The 13,931-nt window shown below is 32.3% G+C and overlaps 2 protein-coding genes across 2 annotated transcripts; one reads left to right on the forward strand and one right to left on the reverse strand.

Moving 5' to 3' along the window:
- Positions 1-274: 274 nt before the first annotated feature.
- Positions 275-1,848, reverse strand: LOC108853262 (B3 domain-containing protein At2g31720). The gene has a single exon (XM_018626698.2). It carries the CDS (start codon positions 1,608-1,610, stop codon positions 453-455), a length of 1,158 nt encoding a protein of 385 aa, XP_018482200.1. The 5' UTR covers positions 1,611-1,848; the 3' UTR covers positions 275-452.
- Positions 1,849-5,636: 3,788 nt separating this feature from the next.
- LOC108849768 (UDP-glycosyltransferase 74D1) lies at positions 5,637-12,751 on the forward strand. Its single transcript, XM_057006836.1, has 3 exons — positions 5,637-6,605; positions 8,933-9,655; positions 11,783-12,751. The coding sequence occupies exons 1-3, from the start codon at positions 5,970-5,972 to the stop codon at positions 12,506-12,508; spliced, it is 2,085 nt and encodes a 694-aa protein (XP_056862816.1). The 5' UTR covers positions 5,637-5,969; the 3' UTR covers positions 12,509-12,751.
- Positions 12,752-13,931: the final 1,180 nt, after the last annotated feature.

Genomic DNA, 13,931 nt, shown 5'->3' on the forward strand with positions numbered 1-13,931 from the left:
AAACCCAAAGAAAATATAATGAAGAATATATCGATTAAGGACATAACACAGCGGAGGAAGACCAGTTTCTCAATAGTAAAAGAAGGATGGGATGAGCTGAAGTACATCAAGTGTTGTTAATTTATTTGCTGAATTGAATTTACAGGGATAATCTTTCTTGTGTAATTAATTGGTTTATTCCGGTATAATCTGGTTAAAGCATTTACTCAACGACATAGTCAAACAACATTGAAATACAAATTGCCAAAACAAAATAATCATTGTTATCGTTCTATTCATACCATTAAGAAAGCTACAGCAGTCGAGATTAGTGTACCAAAAAAAACCAACGGAATAAAAATCATTTTGAATGCCTAAAAAAAGAATACTTGCGTGACAGGGTAAGCGCGAGAGTGGGCTAGGTCCAGAGTCGTCGTACCTGTGAAGGATACTAGTGAGGTCTCAGTGAGGGATTACTGTGAGGTACTCCAAACATGCGTCTCTTGTACATCCTCGAGATCATGATCCATCTTAGTGTCCTCTGGAGGCGGTGTTCTGTTTAGATCCAAACCACCCTCGAGTAGGTAGAGGTTGCTGGAGTCACTTGTTGGAGGTGGAACAATACAAACTGAAGGAGTTCTGCTACTCCTTGGAATTTTAGGTAAGAGTCTCCTGTTTGCCTCTTCACACACAAACGGATCCTCAGAGATTGCAACCAGAGCCATGGATGAAGCTGGAGGGTTAACTGGAACCAGAGCTGGAGTGGAGAGATCGAAAGCAAAGTAGAGAGTGCCATCATGGGAGTGGAAGGACCAGAGGGTGATAGTCTGGTTTATCTGGAGGTCGTTTTTGCGGACGAGGTCTTTCCAGCCAGTACACAAGGCGTAGTTGGAACTAGACCTCATCTCCCATATCCTCATGTTAAGGTTCCATTTAATACCATTACGGTTCAACAAGATGACATCAACTCCTTTTGGTTTTTTATCATCATCAACTCCTTTCTTTTTAGCATGTTTTTTTGCTTCCTGATGTTCCTTAAGGATCTTCCGCTCCGCCTCGGTCAAGAAGTTCTTATCAGCTATTTGGAGAAAAGGCATCAAGAGACGTGCTTGGTTTGGTGCGAGATCAGTCTTTGTCAACGCCTTCTCAAATATCATCTTCGCATCCCCCTCACCATTGTTACTCCTCATCAGTTTATACACCCATCCCGGGGTCTTCACCGGTTCTCTTCCAACCAGTTCCTTTCTTTTAACCGGCGCCTTTCTTTTAACCGGTCCCTTTCTTTCTCTAACCGGAGGTTTGATTTCTCTAATAGGTTCTGCTCTGATGGGTTCGTCGTCATCGGACACCACCACACGACGCCTCTTGGACTCTACCAAACTCGGAAAAGAAGAAGCAGTGTTTTCTTGATTCTTGCACTCAAGATCATCAATCTTTCGCTTACCTAGCAAGAAAGTGTTGGTGGCAGCATTAATAACGGTGCGGATCATGAGCATGTTCCTCTCTTGTTCTTCTTGACTTCGTCTAGCTCTTATTTCATCGTCACCGTAAGCGTGAAGCAACGTCGCAAAAAGATCAAAACATCTCTTCTCTCCCGCGCTGCGTTTGTTATCATCATCATGGGTCACCATCTTCTTCGAAAAGTAGACTTCTCTTTTACTTTTTTTCTTGGCAATGAATCAAAATCTCTCTGGACAAAATATATTAAACAACAATAAGAAGATAGTAATGAGGAGCGAGGGAGGGAGGGAGGCAGTGAAAGGGTTAAGTAGTAGGGACTCTGTTTATATAGACGCTTCCTTCACCCTTTCCTGATCATAAGGACACCTTAAAAAAAGGAAAATTTCTTATTGTCTTTGTTTTCTAATTAGTGAACACAATCTGATATAGGTTATAAGTTCTCTCTATTTCCCTTTTCCTTTTTAAATCCGTACTAGATTTTGACCCGCGCTTTTGAAGCGCGGGATATTTTACGATGAAAAAATTCACTAATAATTTAACAAATATTTTGGTTATTTTAAAAGAGTGTGTATTTAAAATATTTTTGCATTTAAATCAATATTTTTAAATTCAACCCGATTGTGATTATACCGGTTAATCCGGAGATCTGACAATTCAATTTATGTTTTTAAAATATTCATATTAAAAATCACTAAAACCCGAGACTAACCGATTGAACTGATTGATGACCGATATGTAATCTAATTGGATTTAAATTGTAATAGTTTTCATAATTTGTAATCTTATAATCGAAATTTTTAAAGTTCACTATTTTGCAATTTATGAAAATTATGACGTTTCTACAAAATTTTAAAGAGAAAATGATAGATATAAAATAACTAAGATTAATTATTGTATTATTTGGAAACATTGATAGTAGTATAAAAAATATATTGTTTGGAAACATTGATAGTAGTATAAAGAAATAAGTATATTGTTTGGAAACATGGATAGTAGTATAAAGAAAGGAACATTAGTGACTTAATGTATGTTTAACTATAAAGTATAAAGGTGTATTTAATTTAAAAACTTACAAAATAAATGTTAGGTCCAACAGAATGTTTCTGTTTTAATAAGATAGATTTATCTTCCTATGTTTTGGTTTATCGCTAACAAAAGGAAAATATTATTTCCTTTCCTTTAGTTTTTTGATTAGTGTAGAGTCTGTAGACAATCTGATATATGTTAGAAGCTGCCTCTATTTCCTTTTTTCTTTTTAAATCCGTATTTATCTTCGTACGTCTTGGTTAGTTTTAAGGGTTTATCGCTAACAAAAAGGAAATATAGTTTCGTTTTCTTTAGTTTTTGATTAGTGTAGACAATCTTAAATATGTTAGAAGCTGCCTCTATTTCCCTTTTCTTTTTAAATCCGTATTTATCTTCGTATTGTTAATGGTAATAAAAATAATAATATAAGTGAATCTCAGAAGATTATCTAGTTGAAGTAAATCTCAGGCGATATTCTCTATTCAGTTTAAGTCCACTCGCGCACTACCACATTCTATGGAGAAATCAAATCACATTAATCTCTGCGTAACGTTTATTTGACAACTCTATTCTTACGATTATATCCCAAATTCCCAATCATCAAGCTTGGAGGGTTTTTTTCTTTCTTTTTTCCGTGGAAACCAAATTTATAAATCATAATAAAGATAACACAAAAGGTCTTATAAGTCTTTTAATATTCAAAGCACTCGTTTCGTAGCCACATTTGAAATAAGCTTTGCTGCAACAATGAAACATGGGTTTGATTCATCATCACTATCATCCAAATTGAATGCCTCAATAAGTTGATTGGTCTAACAATAAATTGAAAGGTTATGCAAGAACAGAAACCCCCACGCTTCATTTTTTTTTTAATATCTAAAAGACTATTAATTCATTTACAGCATTTCAACTTGTTTTCTAGCTTTGCTTCGTTTCCAATCTCTCGCAATTGAGAAAATCCTTCCAGTATAGCTGCAAATTCTGTAATATTGCTCTCATACATTACGGATTTAGAGCAAAGTCCAAAGAGCACCACTGTTTAGGTCATCTTCCTCTTCTAGTTGCAGATTGATCATTGTGTGTGAGGGGAAAAAAGTTAAAAGATCAAGTTAACAAACAAGTACATTACACAAAGCATCACAGACAACTAAATATGCAGAAGTAAGAGCTTGTGTTAATGAGAGAGATCAACGAGAAGCTAGAAACAAAGAAACAGAGCACAAAGGTTACAAATGGAAGCAAAACCTGCATCCATGTTTATGTCCAGAGCTAGCAAACGAAGCTTGGGCCGAGTTCTTATGTTTCGGCGAAGCATATCGGTAATAACCGCAGTGACTTGAGCTTGGAGGTGAAGCTGGGTACGGTTTAATTTTGGTTCGAGAATCAATAGCCGAATCAAACCGAAACAAATCAAAGTGCACCAAACCGAACCGAAAAGCAACTAAAACACTGGGCTAGAGTTTGGTGAAGGGAAACTATTGGGCCTAACTAGACCGACCATGAATTTTAAGAATGTGCTGGTTATTGTCTTTCAAACATTGGATCCGTGAGTTAAATATCCTAATTAACTTTTGTCATTAACGAATTGAATTTTCAGTTCTCTAGCAGCTTTCTTTAATCAGCCACTTCTTACGTGAATACCTTTTTTTTTGTTTTTTGAGCAACCCTTACGTGAATACCTAATATTAAATTGAGTGATTTTAAAGTTTTATTTCTGGTTTGCTTGGTTGCATAAGCAATGACATCAACCACTATATATATAAATTGAGTGTGCCTCCGGGGAAGATGGCAAAAAATATAAGATTTGGTATGCCATGTCTCTCTCGTGTCTCAATATAAACAACATATTAGCACTAAATAGTCTCAGTCACTACAATTCTATGCTTTAAATGAGGCAATTAAAGTTACTATTTCTAAGATTGTCAGAGACTAATAGACTACTCCCTCTGTACCATTTTAAGTGATGTTTAAGGTTTTTATACGATTATTAAGAAAATATAAATTTTTATGCACTTTATCTTGGTTATATAAAAATCACATTAAATAAAACAAGTTTAACCAATAACAAAATAGTACATGATTTTGTAATTGGTCACAAAATTTGAATAACATTTAATCTTACCTAGAATAATGAGAACATCACATATTATGAACCAAAATAAAAATCTTAAAACTTCACTTAAAGTGGAACAGAGGGAGTATAAATCTTACTCTATAAAAAGTGCGTAAGAATATATACTATGTTTCATAAAAATGTCATTCTGGTTTTTTATTTTGTTTCAGTTATTCCACATTTCTAATTTAATATTTCATATTAATTTTTTGTTTACTTTTTTAAATAATCAATAAATATTTAGTTAAATCATTTTACTTAAATAATTGTATAATAAAATAAGGATAAATCAATACATTTTTTATTTTTATTTTAAATACGTGAAGTGTGTCTAAATGACATTTTTGTAAAACGTAGAAAATAAAATTTAATATGATCTACACAATTTTTTTATTTCTATAGTTATTCCCTCAAGATTTTCTGAAGCTTACAATGTTGGGACTTTAATTTTAAAAGGTTTTAAATTAAACAATTTATCAACAAACAATACTTAAGACTAATACCATAAACATTAGGACCTAAAACATGTGTGATAAACTAAGGTTTCGATTGAAATTTTGGAAAGAAGAAAATATTAAAAGAAGAAAAAAGTGAAAACAATGTATCTAAACTAAGATAAAACATGTGTGTGGAAAACAATAGTTAGTGCAAACAATGAAAAGCAATTTTTCTGTTTAACCGATAACTTTGAGCATAATCAAGAGTAAAAAAGATTTAAAGTTGTTATTTACAAAATTGTTAAAATTTTTATACGAAAAAGTTATATAAAAATTTTAAGAGAAAATTATGGAAGAAAATATAAATAAGAAATATTTCACAACCACAAATAAAATGGAAATGATCAAATATTTACAAATTGATACGAAGACAGTAAGAAGAAAAAAATTAACATCAATTTTCTTTTCAAACCAATAAAAAACAACGTTAATGCCTAAATGGTGAGAGAAACTATAAAGGGTACAGTATATGCAATAGTTGGTAAATAATATTTACATAAAGAAAGTTATAATACAAACTCATATTAAAAAAAATTAAAGCATAACTCTTCCATCGAGGAGTCTAACTTGTAAAAGATTAGAGACCCTTGATTTAAAAATCCTCCACCTTGGAAACAAAACCTGAATAAGATTTAGGCCACATTACAGTATTTAAAAAAAACTAGCTAGGTTTGATCAAAAAAAAAAAAACTAGCTAGGATCCTAGGCCACATAATGTTTATAATACGATACACATAGGAATTAAAGACATTATCTTATAACCAAATCACTAACCCACCAACCTTTTAATTGACTATTTATTAAAGGGACATAAGCATAAGCAACAAAGTCTCATCAGCAACATTAACAACATCAAAAACTCAGGGATAAACAAAAAAAGAAGAGAGAAGAAAATGGGAGAAGAAACAAAAGCAAAAGTGTTAGTCTTCCCATTAGCGATCCAAGGACATATAAACCCTCTCCTCCAATTCTCAAAACGTCTAATCTCCAAAAACGTCGCCGTCACATTCCTCACCACATCATCCACACACAACACCATCATCCGCCGTGCCATGGCCACCGCTCTTCCGCTCTCTTTCGTCCCCCTGGACGACGGCTTCGAGGAAGGCCACTCATCCAGCGAACCATCTTCCGAGTACTTTGCAAAGTTAGAAGAAAACGTCTCTCGAAGCCTCTCTCAACTTATCTCCTCCATGGAACCTAAACCAAACGCCGTCGTTTACGACTCGTGTACGCCTTGGATTCTCGACGTTTGCCGGAAACATCCAGGGGTCGCTGCGGCGCCGTTTTTCACTCAGTGCTCCACCGTCAACGCCATTTACATCCATTTCTTGCGAGGAGAGTTTAAGGAGTTTCAAGACGACGTCGTCTTGCCTGCGATGCCTCCGTTGAAAGGTAGCGACCTGCCGGGGTTTCTGTACGACAATAATCTATGCCGTCCGTTGTTTGAGCTCACTTGTAGCCAGTTTGTGAATGTTGATCACGTTGACTTCTTCTTGGTTAACTCTTTCGACGAACTCGAGCCTGAGGTAATTATTCTTCATCTTAAGACTTTTTGTTGTTTATTAGTTATATGCGAAATGAGATCCAAAAATAAATATTTCCACGTGACATTCATAATGGTGGATCGTACTATCCCGTCGAATCACTGTCTCAGTGCTTGATGTGAACCATAGAAAAATGAAACAAAGCCAGAGCAATAATTAAGTTGCACTTCAAATTTAGTGATAGTATTGTAAAATATCAATACTTTTTTTTAGCAACGTAAAATATCATATTATTAAAACTGAAGGATAAAAAGTAATAAAAATTATGTATTTTTAGTTACATATTATTATTATTTAAACAAATCAAAGTGCACCAAACCGAACCGAAAAGCAACTAAAACACTGGGCTAGAGTTTGGTGAAGGGAAACTATTGGGCCTAACTAGACCGACCATGAATTTTAAGAATGTGCTGGTTATTGTCTTTCAAACATTGGATCCGTGAGTTAAATATCCTAATTAACTTTTGTCATTAACGAATTGAATTTTCAGTTCTCTAGCAGCTTTCTTTAATCAGCCACTTCTTACGTGAATACCTTTTTTTTTGTTTTTTGAGCAACCCTTACGTGAATACCTAATATTAAATTGAGTGATTTTAAAGTTTTATTTCTGGTTTGCTTGGTTGCATAAGCAATGACATCAACCACTATATATATAAATTGAGTGTGCCTCCGGGGAAGATGGCAAAAAATATAAGATTTGGTATGCCATGTCTCTCTCGTGTCTCAATATAAACAACATATTAGCACTAAATAGTCTCAGTCACTACAATTCTATGCTTTAAATGAGGCAATTAAAGTTACTATTTCTAAGATTGTCAGAGACTAATAGACTACTCCCTCTGTACCATTTTAAGTGATGTTTAAGGTTTTTATACGATTATTAAGAAAATATAAATTTTTATGCACTTTATCTTGGTTATATAAAAATCACATTAAATAAAACAAGTTTAACCAATAACAAAATAGTACATGATTTTGTAATTGGTCACAAAATTTGAATAACATTTAATCTTACCTAGAATAATGAGAACATCACATATTATGAACCAAAATAAAAATCTTAAAACTTCACTTAAAGTGGAACAGAGGGAGTATAAATCTTACTCTATAAAAAGTGCGTAAGAATATATACTATGTTTCATAAAAATGTCATTCTGGTTTTTTATTTTGTTTCAGTTATTCCACATTTCTAATTTAATATTTCATATTAATTTTTTGTTTACTTTTTTAAATAATCAATAAATATTTAGTTAAATCATTTTACTTAAATAATTGTATAATAAAATAAGGATAAATCAATACATTTTTTATTTTTATTTTAAATACGTGAAGTGTGTCTAAATGACATTTTTGTAAAACGTAGAAAATAAAATTTAATATGATCTACACAATTTTTTTATTTCTATAGTTATTCCCTCAAGATTTTCTGAAGCTTACAATGTTGGGACTTTAATTTTAAAAGGTTTTAAATTAAACAATTTATCAACAAACAATACTTAAGACTAATACCATAAACATTAGGACCTAAAACATGTGTGATAAACTAAGGTTTCGATTGAAATTTTGGAAAGAAGAAAATATTAAAAGAAGAAAAAAGTGAAAACAATGTATCTAAACTAAGATAAAACATGTGTGTGGAAAACAATAGTTAGTGCAAACAATGAAAAGCAATTTTTCTGTTTAACCGATAACTTTGAGCATAATCAAGAGTAAAAAAGATTTAAAGTTGTTATTTACAAAATTGTTAAAATTTTTATACGAAAAAGTTATATAAAAATTTTAAGAGAAAATTATGGAAGAAAATATAAATAAGAAATATTTCACAACCACAAATAAAATGGAAATGATCAAATATTTACAAATTGATACGAAGACAGTAAGAAGAAAAAAATTAACATCAATTTTCTTTTCAAACCAATAAAAAACAACGTTAATGCCTAAATGGTGAGAGAAACTATAAAGGGTACAGTATATGCAATAGTTGGTAAATAATATTTACATAAAGAAAGTTATAATACAAACTCATATTAAAAAAAATTAAAGCATAACTCTTCCATCGAGGAGTCTAACTTGTAAAAGATTAGAGACCCTTGATTTAAAAATCCTCCACCTTGGAAACAAAACCTGAATAAGATTTAGGCCACATTACAGTATTTAAAAAAAACTAGCTAGGTTTGATCAAAAAAAAAAAAACTAGCTAGGATCCTAGGCCACATAATGTTTATAATACGATACACATAGGAATTAAAGACATTATCTTATAACCAAATCACTAACCCACCAACCTTTTAATTGACTATTTATTAAAGGGACATAAGCATAAGCAACAAAGTCTCATCAGCAACATTAACAACATCAAAAACTCAGGGATAAACAAAAAAAGAAGAGAGAAGAAAATGGGAGAAGAAACAAAAGCAAAAGTGTTAGTCTTCCCATTAGCGATCCAAGGACATATAAACCCTCTCCTCCAATTCTCAAAACGTCTAATCTCCAAAAACGTCGCCGTCACATTCCTCACCACATCATCCACACACAACACCATCATCCGCCGTGCCATGGCCACCGCTCTTCCGCTCTCTTTCGTCCCCCTGGACGACGGCTTCGAGGAAGGCCACTCATCCAGCGAACCATCTTCCGAGTACTTTGCAAAGTTAGAAGAAAACGTCTCTCGAAGCCTCTCTCAACTTATCTCCTCCATGGAACCTAAACCAAACGCCGTCGTTTACGACTCGTGTACGCCTTGGATTCTCGACGTTTGCCGGAAACATCCAGGGGTCGCTGCGGCGCCGTTTTTCACTCAGTGCTCCACCGTCAACGCCATTTACATCCATTTCTTGCGAGGAGAGTTTAAGGAGTTTCAAGACGACGTCGTCTTGCCTGCGATGCCTCCGTTGAAAGGTAGCGACCTGCCGGGGTTTCTGTACGACAATAATCTATGCCGTCCGTTGTTTGAGCTCACTTGTAGCCAGTTTGTGAATGTTGATCACGTTGACTTCTTCTTGGTTAACTCTTTCGACGAACTCGAGCCTGAGGTAATTATTCTTCATCTTAAGACTTTTTGTTGTTTATTAGTTATATGCGAAATGAGATCCAAAAATAAATATTTCCACGTGACATTCATAATGGTGGATCGTACTATCCCGTCGAATCACTGTCTCAGTGCTTGATGTGAACCATAGAAAAATGAAACAAAGCCAGAGCAATAATTAAGTTGCACTTCAAATTTAGTGATAGTATTGTAAAATATCAATACTTTTTTTTAGCAACGTAAAATATCATATTATTAAAACTGAAGGATAAAAAGTAATAAAAATTATGTATTTTTAGTTACATATTTTTATTATTTAACAAAAATTAACTTAGCTATATTATGAAATAAAAATAAAATATAATAACTTAATATTTACTGCTGTGAATATAAAACAAGATACAAAATAATATGATATATTTATTTTAAGATATTAAACTAATAATAATTAACTATATTTTAAAATAAAATAAATTATATTATTTAAATATTTGGTGTGATAAATAATGTTATACCAAATTTGATGTAATAATATTTACAAAATACCAAACTTGGGTTTTTAGAGTTTTAATTAAAGTTAAAATATACGGGATTTAATGTCTTAGAATCTCATTGTAATTGCTGTTACACGAAAAAACTCTAAAAATCTACTAAGAGCAGTATTTTAATAATCTGTTAATAAGCTAAAAGAAACTTAAGAAATTTATTATGATTTTAGTGTTATCGGTCATTTTAAAATTGGTTTAGTTTAAATTTAATTATATAGTTCAAATATGTTGGAAATATAATATTATTTATATAAAATTACTTTGGGAATAACCATAAAAATATCTATATTTTAATTTGTATTTAGTGATTAAAATTTAAGATTTAATATTTAGGAAATAGATTAAGGTAAGAATTCAGGGTTTTAAATGATTTTGTTATTTTATTTTTATTTAATGCTGTTTTGAATTTTTTTCTCTTTTAATACTATTTTCATATTTTTTATATTTTGACATTTGACATTATTTATAAATACCCACACTGTTTCTTATTTATAAATTTCCATTACAAGTAGGTTTATCTAAAACGAAACAATTGTTATAATATTTGTATAAATATTTTACAGATAAATAAATTGACGTTTTTTAATAGAAAAAACCACAAGTACACTGCCTGAAAAGGATATTTAATATTATAATATACATGCATCACCTGTCGTACCAGGGACCAAAGACCATTCGAGTAGATCTGGACATCGTTACTCGACATTCATCTTATACTCGTTACTTCATACTTGACTGTATCTGTTTTGAAAATTTAACTATTCAGTGTTGTTAAGTCGAATAACAAATCAACAAATTTCATTATTCGTAAAGACAAAACAAGGACCAGTATTTGCTTTGTTACTTGCTACTCGTTACACGTTCTATAAATAGTAACACGTGTTAAGCAAATTTAGGGTAAAATCAAATTGATATTAACTTTAATAAAAAATTACGATTCTTTTTATAATTTTTATTTTTCTGATTCTTGTTGTCGGTGTGTTATAAAAATTGTTTTGACAAGTAGTTATACTTTCGCAAATGATATGATTTCAGTTTTATAAAACACGTTTGTAGATTTTTTTTTTTGGTGTAACACATTTGTAGATTTTTTTTGGTGTAACACGTTTGTAGATTTGTTTACCAAATTAGCAAAAGGGAAAAAACAAAGGCTTTTCTATGACTAACTCCACAACGAGGAATTGAGTAGTGTAAACTAGACATGAGCATAGACAGGCTTAACAATATTTTGAATTACAATTGGATTCTGACAGATAGCTATTTAGTTTTCTTTCATTGCTACTAAGGTATGGATAATTTACAGGTTAGTTAGTTTTTTCCCACCGTTATAACTCAAATTATAGACTTTGGAACTCTGTTTGTAAGATATTTTAGTTCCTTCAGCCTCCACTTATTAACCAACAGACGCCGCGTCCAGACTTTTCTTTTCGGTTCATGATAACAAACGTTTTAGTCCAGTTTGGTTGACACATTGACATGAACGGTTGATTATGAATTAATCTACCAAGTGAATAAGCAGTCAAGCGAGACTAACGTTTCTTCTATTCCATGTATTTTACTATTATATTTATATTTCTTCTCAGGTGCTAGAATGGATGAAGAACCAATGGCCTGTCAAGAACATAGGACCAATGATTCCATCAATGTACATAGACAAACAATTACCAGGCGACAAAGACTATGGAATCAGTCTCCTCAATGCTCAAGTCAACGAATGCCTTGATTGGCTTGACTCAAAACCGCGTGGTTCAGTGATCTACGTCTCATTCGGGAGCTTAGCGGTTCTAAAAGACGATCAAATGATTGAAGTTGCGGCTGGTCTAAAACAAACCGGTCTTAATTTCATATGGGTGGTTAGAGAAAAAGAGACAAAGAAGCTCCCAAGCAACTACATAGAGGAAATTGGTGAGAGAGGACTGATAGTGAATTGGAGTCCTCAGCTACAGGTTCTTGAGCATAAATCGATTGGTTGTTTCATAACGCATTGCGGATGGAATTCAACTCTAGAGGCATTGAGCTTAGGAGTAGCTTTGATTGGGATGCCGGCTTATAGCGATCAACCGACTAATGCTAAGTTTATAGAAGATGTGTGGAAGGTTGGAACAAGGGTTAAGGCAGATAAAGATGGGTTTGTGACGAAAGAAGAGATTGTGAGATGTGTTGGAGAAGTTATGGAGGAGACATCAGAGAAAGGGAAAGATATTAGAAAGAATGCTATGAGATTGATGGAGTTTGCAAAACAAGCTTTGGCTGAAGGAGGAAACTCTGATAAGAATATTGATGAGTTTGTTGCTAAAATTGCTAGGTAAACTGTTCGTACCTATGTGTTTTTGGAGCTTCAGAAAACTAAAAATTTATAATGCAATTTGTGTTGTTGGTGTTGGAGTTGGTTTTAATTTGATCTGAACAACATGAAAATAATTGGAGCCGGAGCAAGTACCGGCAAGTTTTGTGATTGAAAAATACAGAAACTAAGAAGTTAAGTATTATGCATTTTTTATTTGTTGAATATTTGTTTTCTTCTTATATGTCATTGATTATCTATCACTGAAGTATTTTACTATCAAATAAACTGAAAAACTTACTTTTATGAATTAGGCATGATCACTAGTGTCTGACAATATAAACTTTTTGGCTTGGGAAAACTAATGTGGAATCAAAATCCACATAATCGATTTTTTTTTTTGCTTGACTTCTAACGGAACCGAAGCTTTCGAGTTAATCACACAAAAACACTATGAAATCATAAAAGTCGGAAAAGATTAAATAATTAGTTTTTTTTATTACTTCTTTAATAAAAGCGTTGTTGAGTACAAGATATCCAATCTTTCGTAAGATTCATGTAAAAGCAAAAGTGAACAAAGTAAATTGGACTTTTCAGAAAAAAAAACAAAAAACAAAGTAGATAATCGTCTAAAGCTTAATTCGCTAGACATAAAGTTTATGTTCTCCAAAGTTAAGCTGCGGTATGCTAAGTTTAAAACTTGAATGCTTCTTTCTTCTCGTGAATCTGAATCTGTCTTTTATTGAAGATATTCGAATTGTTAATATAGCTTCAACATTTGGTCGTTGAGGACAAGACTAAATAGCTTATGTCCGAGGAGATGGGTTCCTCGGCCTTATGACCAAATCTAGTCGGCCTATGGCCGAGAAGAGCAGTTTGATAGGCTTCTTGGCCTAGTAACCAAATCGGACCCGTAGTTTTGGATGGTTTAAACTGACCTTGAGTCATTTCCGGTTCACTTGCTTACATAAGAAATTACATCAACCGATAATTGAGTGTGTCTGCGGGGAAGATGAGAAGAAAATAAACTGGTATGTCATGTTATCTCGTCTCTCAATATAAACAACCATATTAACGTTACTACTGTCGATCATACCGTAAATTGTTTGCGAGAAAGGCCAACTAGAGTTATTCATTTTGAAAGAATTAAAATGTTTTTAATTAAATAAATATTACAGTTACCATATTATTAAAGAAACAAAATATTTAGTATTAATTGTTATTGGGTATAAAATAAAAATACAAAACAATATGACATATCAATTTTAAAATTTTTGAATTAATAGATAATACTAATTTAATTAAATTTTCAAATTAAAATAAAATATATTATTTGGATGTTTTGTGTAATAATAATACTATACCAACTTTTGTGTAACAATATTCACAAAACACCATATTTAGTAGAAATATATTAATTTCAGAGTTCTGTTAAAAATAAAATTACT

Source organism: Raphanus sativus, chromosome 4 (genome assembly GCF_000801105.2).
Source record: "Raphanus sativus cultivar WK10039 chromosome 4, ASM80110v3, whole genome shotgun sequence".
NCBI classification, from domain to species: domain Eukaryota; kingdom Viridiplantae; phylum Streptophyta; class Magnoliopsida; order Brassicales; family Brassicaceae; genus Raphanus; species Raphanus sativus.

What these genes read in the sequence shown, in the direction of transcription:
- LOC108853262 (XM_018626698.2), bottom strand. Translation starts at nt 1,610, where the DNA reads ATGGTGACCCATGATGATGATAACAAACGCAGCGCGGGAGAGAAGAGA.
- LOC108849768 (XM_057006836.1), top strand. Translation starts at nt 5,970, where the DNA reads ATGGGAGAAGAAACAAAAGCAAAAGTGTTAGTCTTCCCATTAGCGATC. An exon ending in TCGACGAACTCGAGCCTGAG is followed by an intron (nt 6,606 to 8,932) that starts GTAATTATTCTT and finishes TATTTATTAAAG; the next exon opens with GGACATAAGCATAAGCAACA. An exon ending in TCGACGAACTCGAGCCTGAG is followed by an intron (nt 9,656 to 11,782) that starts GTAATTATTCTT and finishes ATTTCTTCTCAG; the next exon opens with GTGCTAGAATGGATGAAGAA.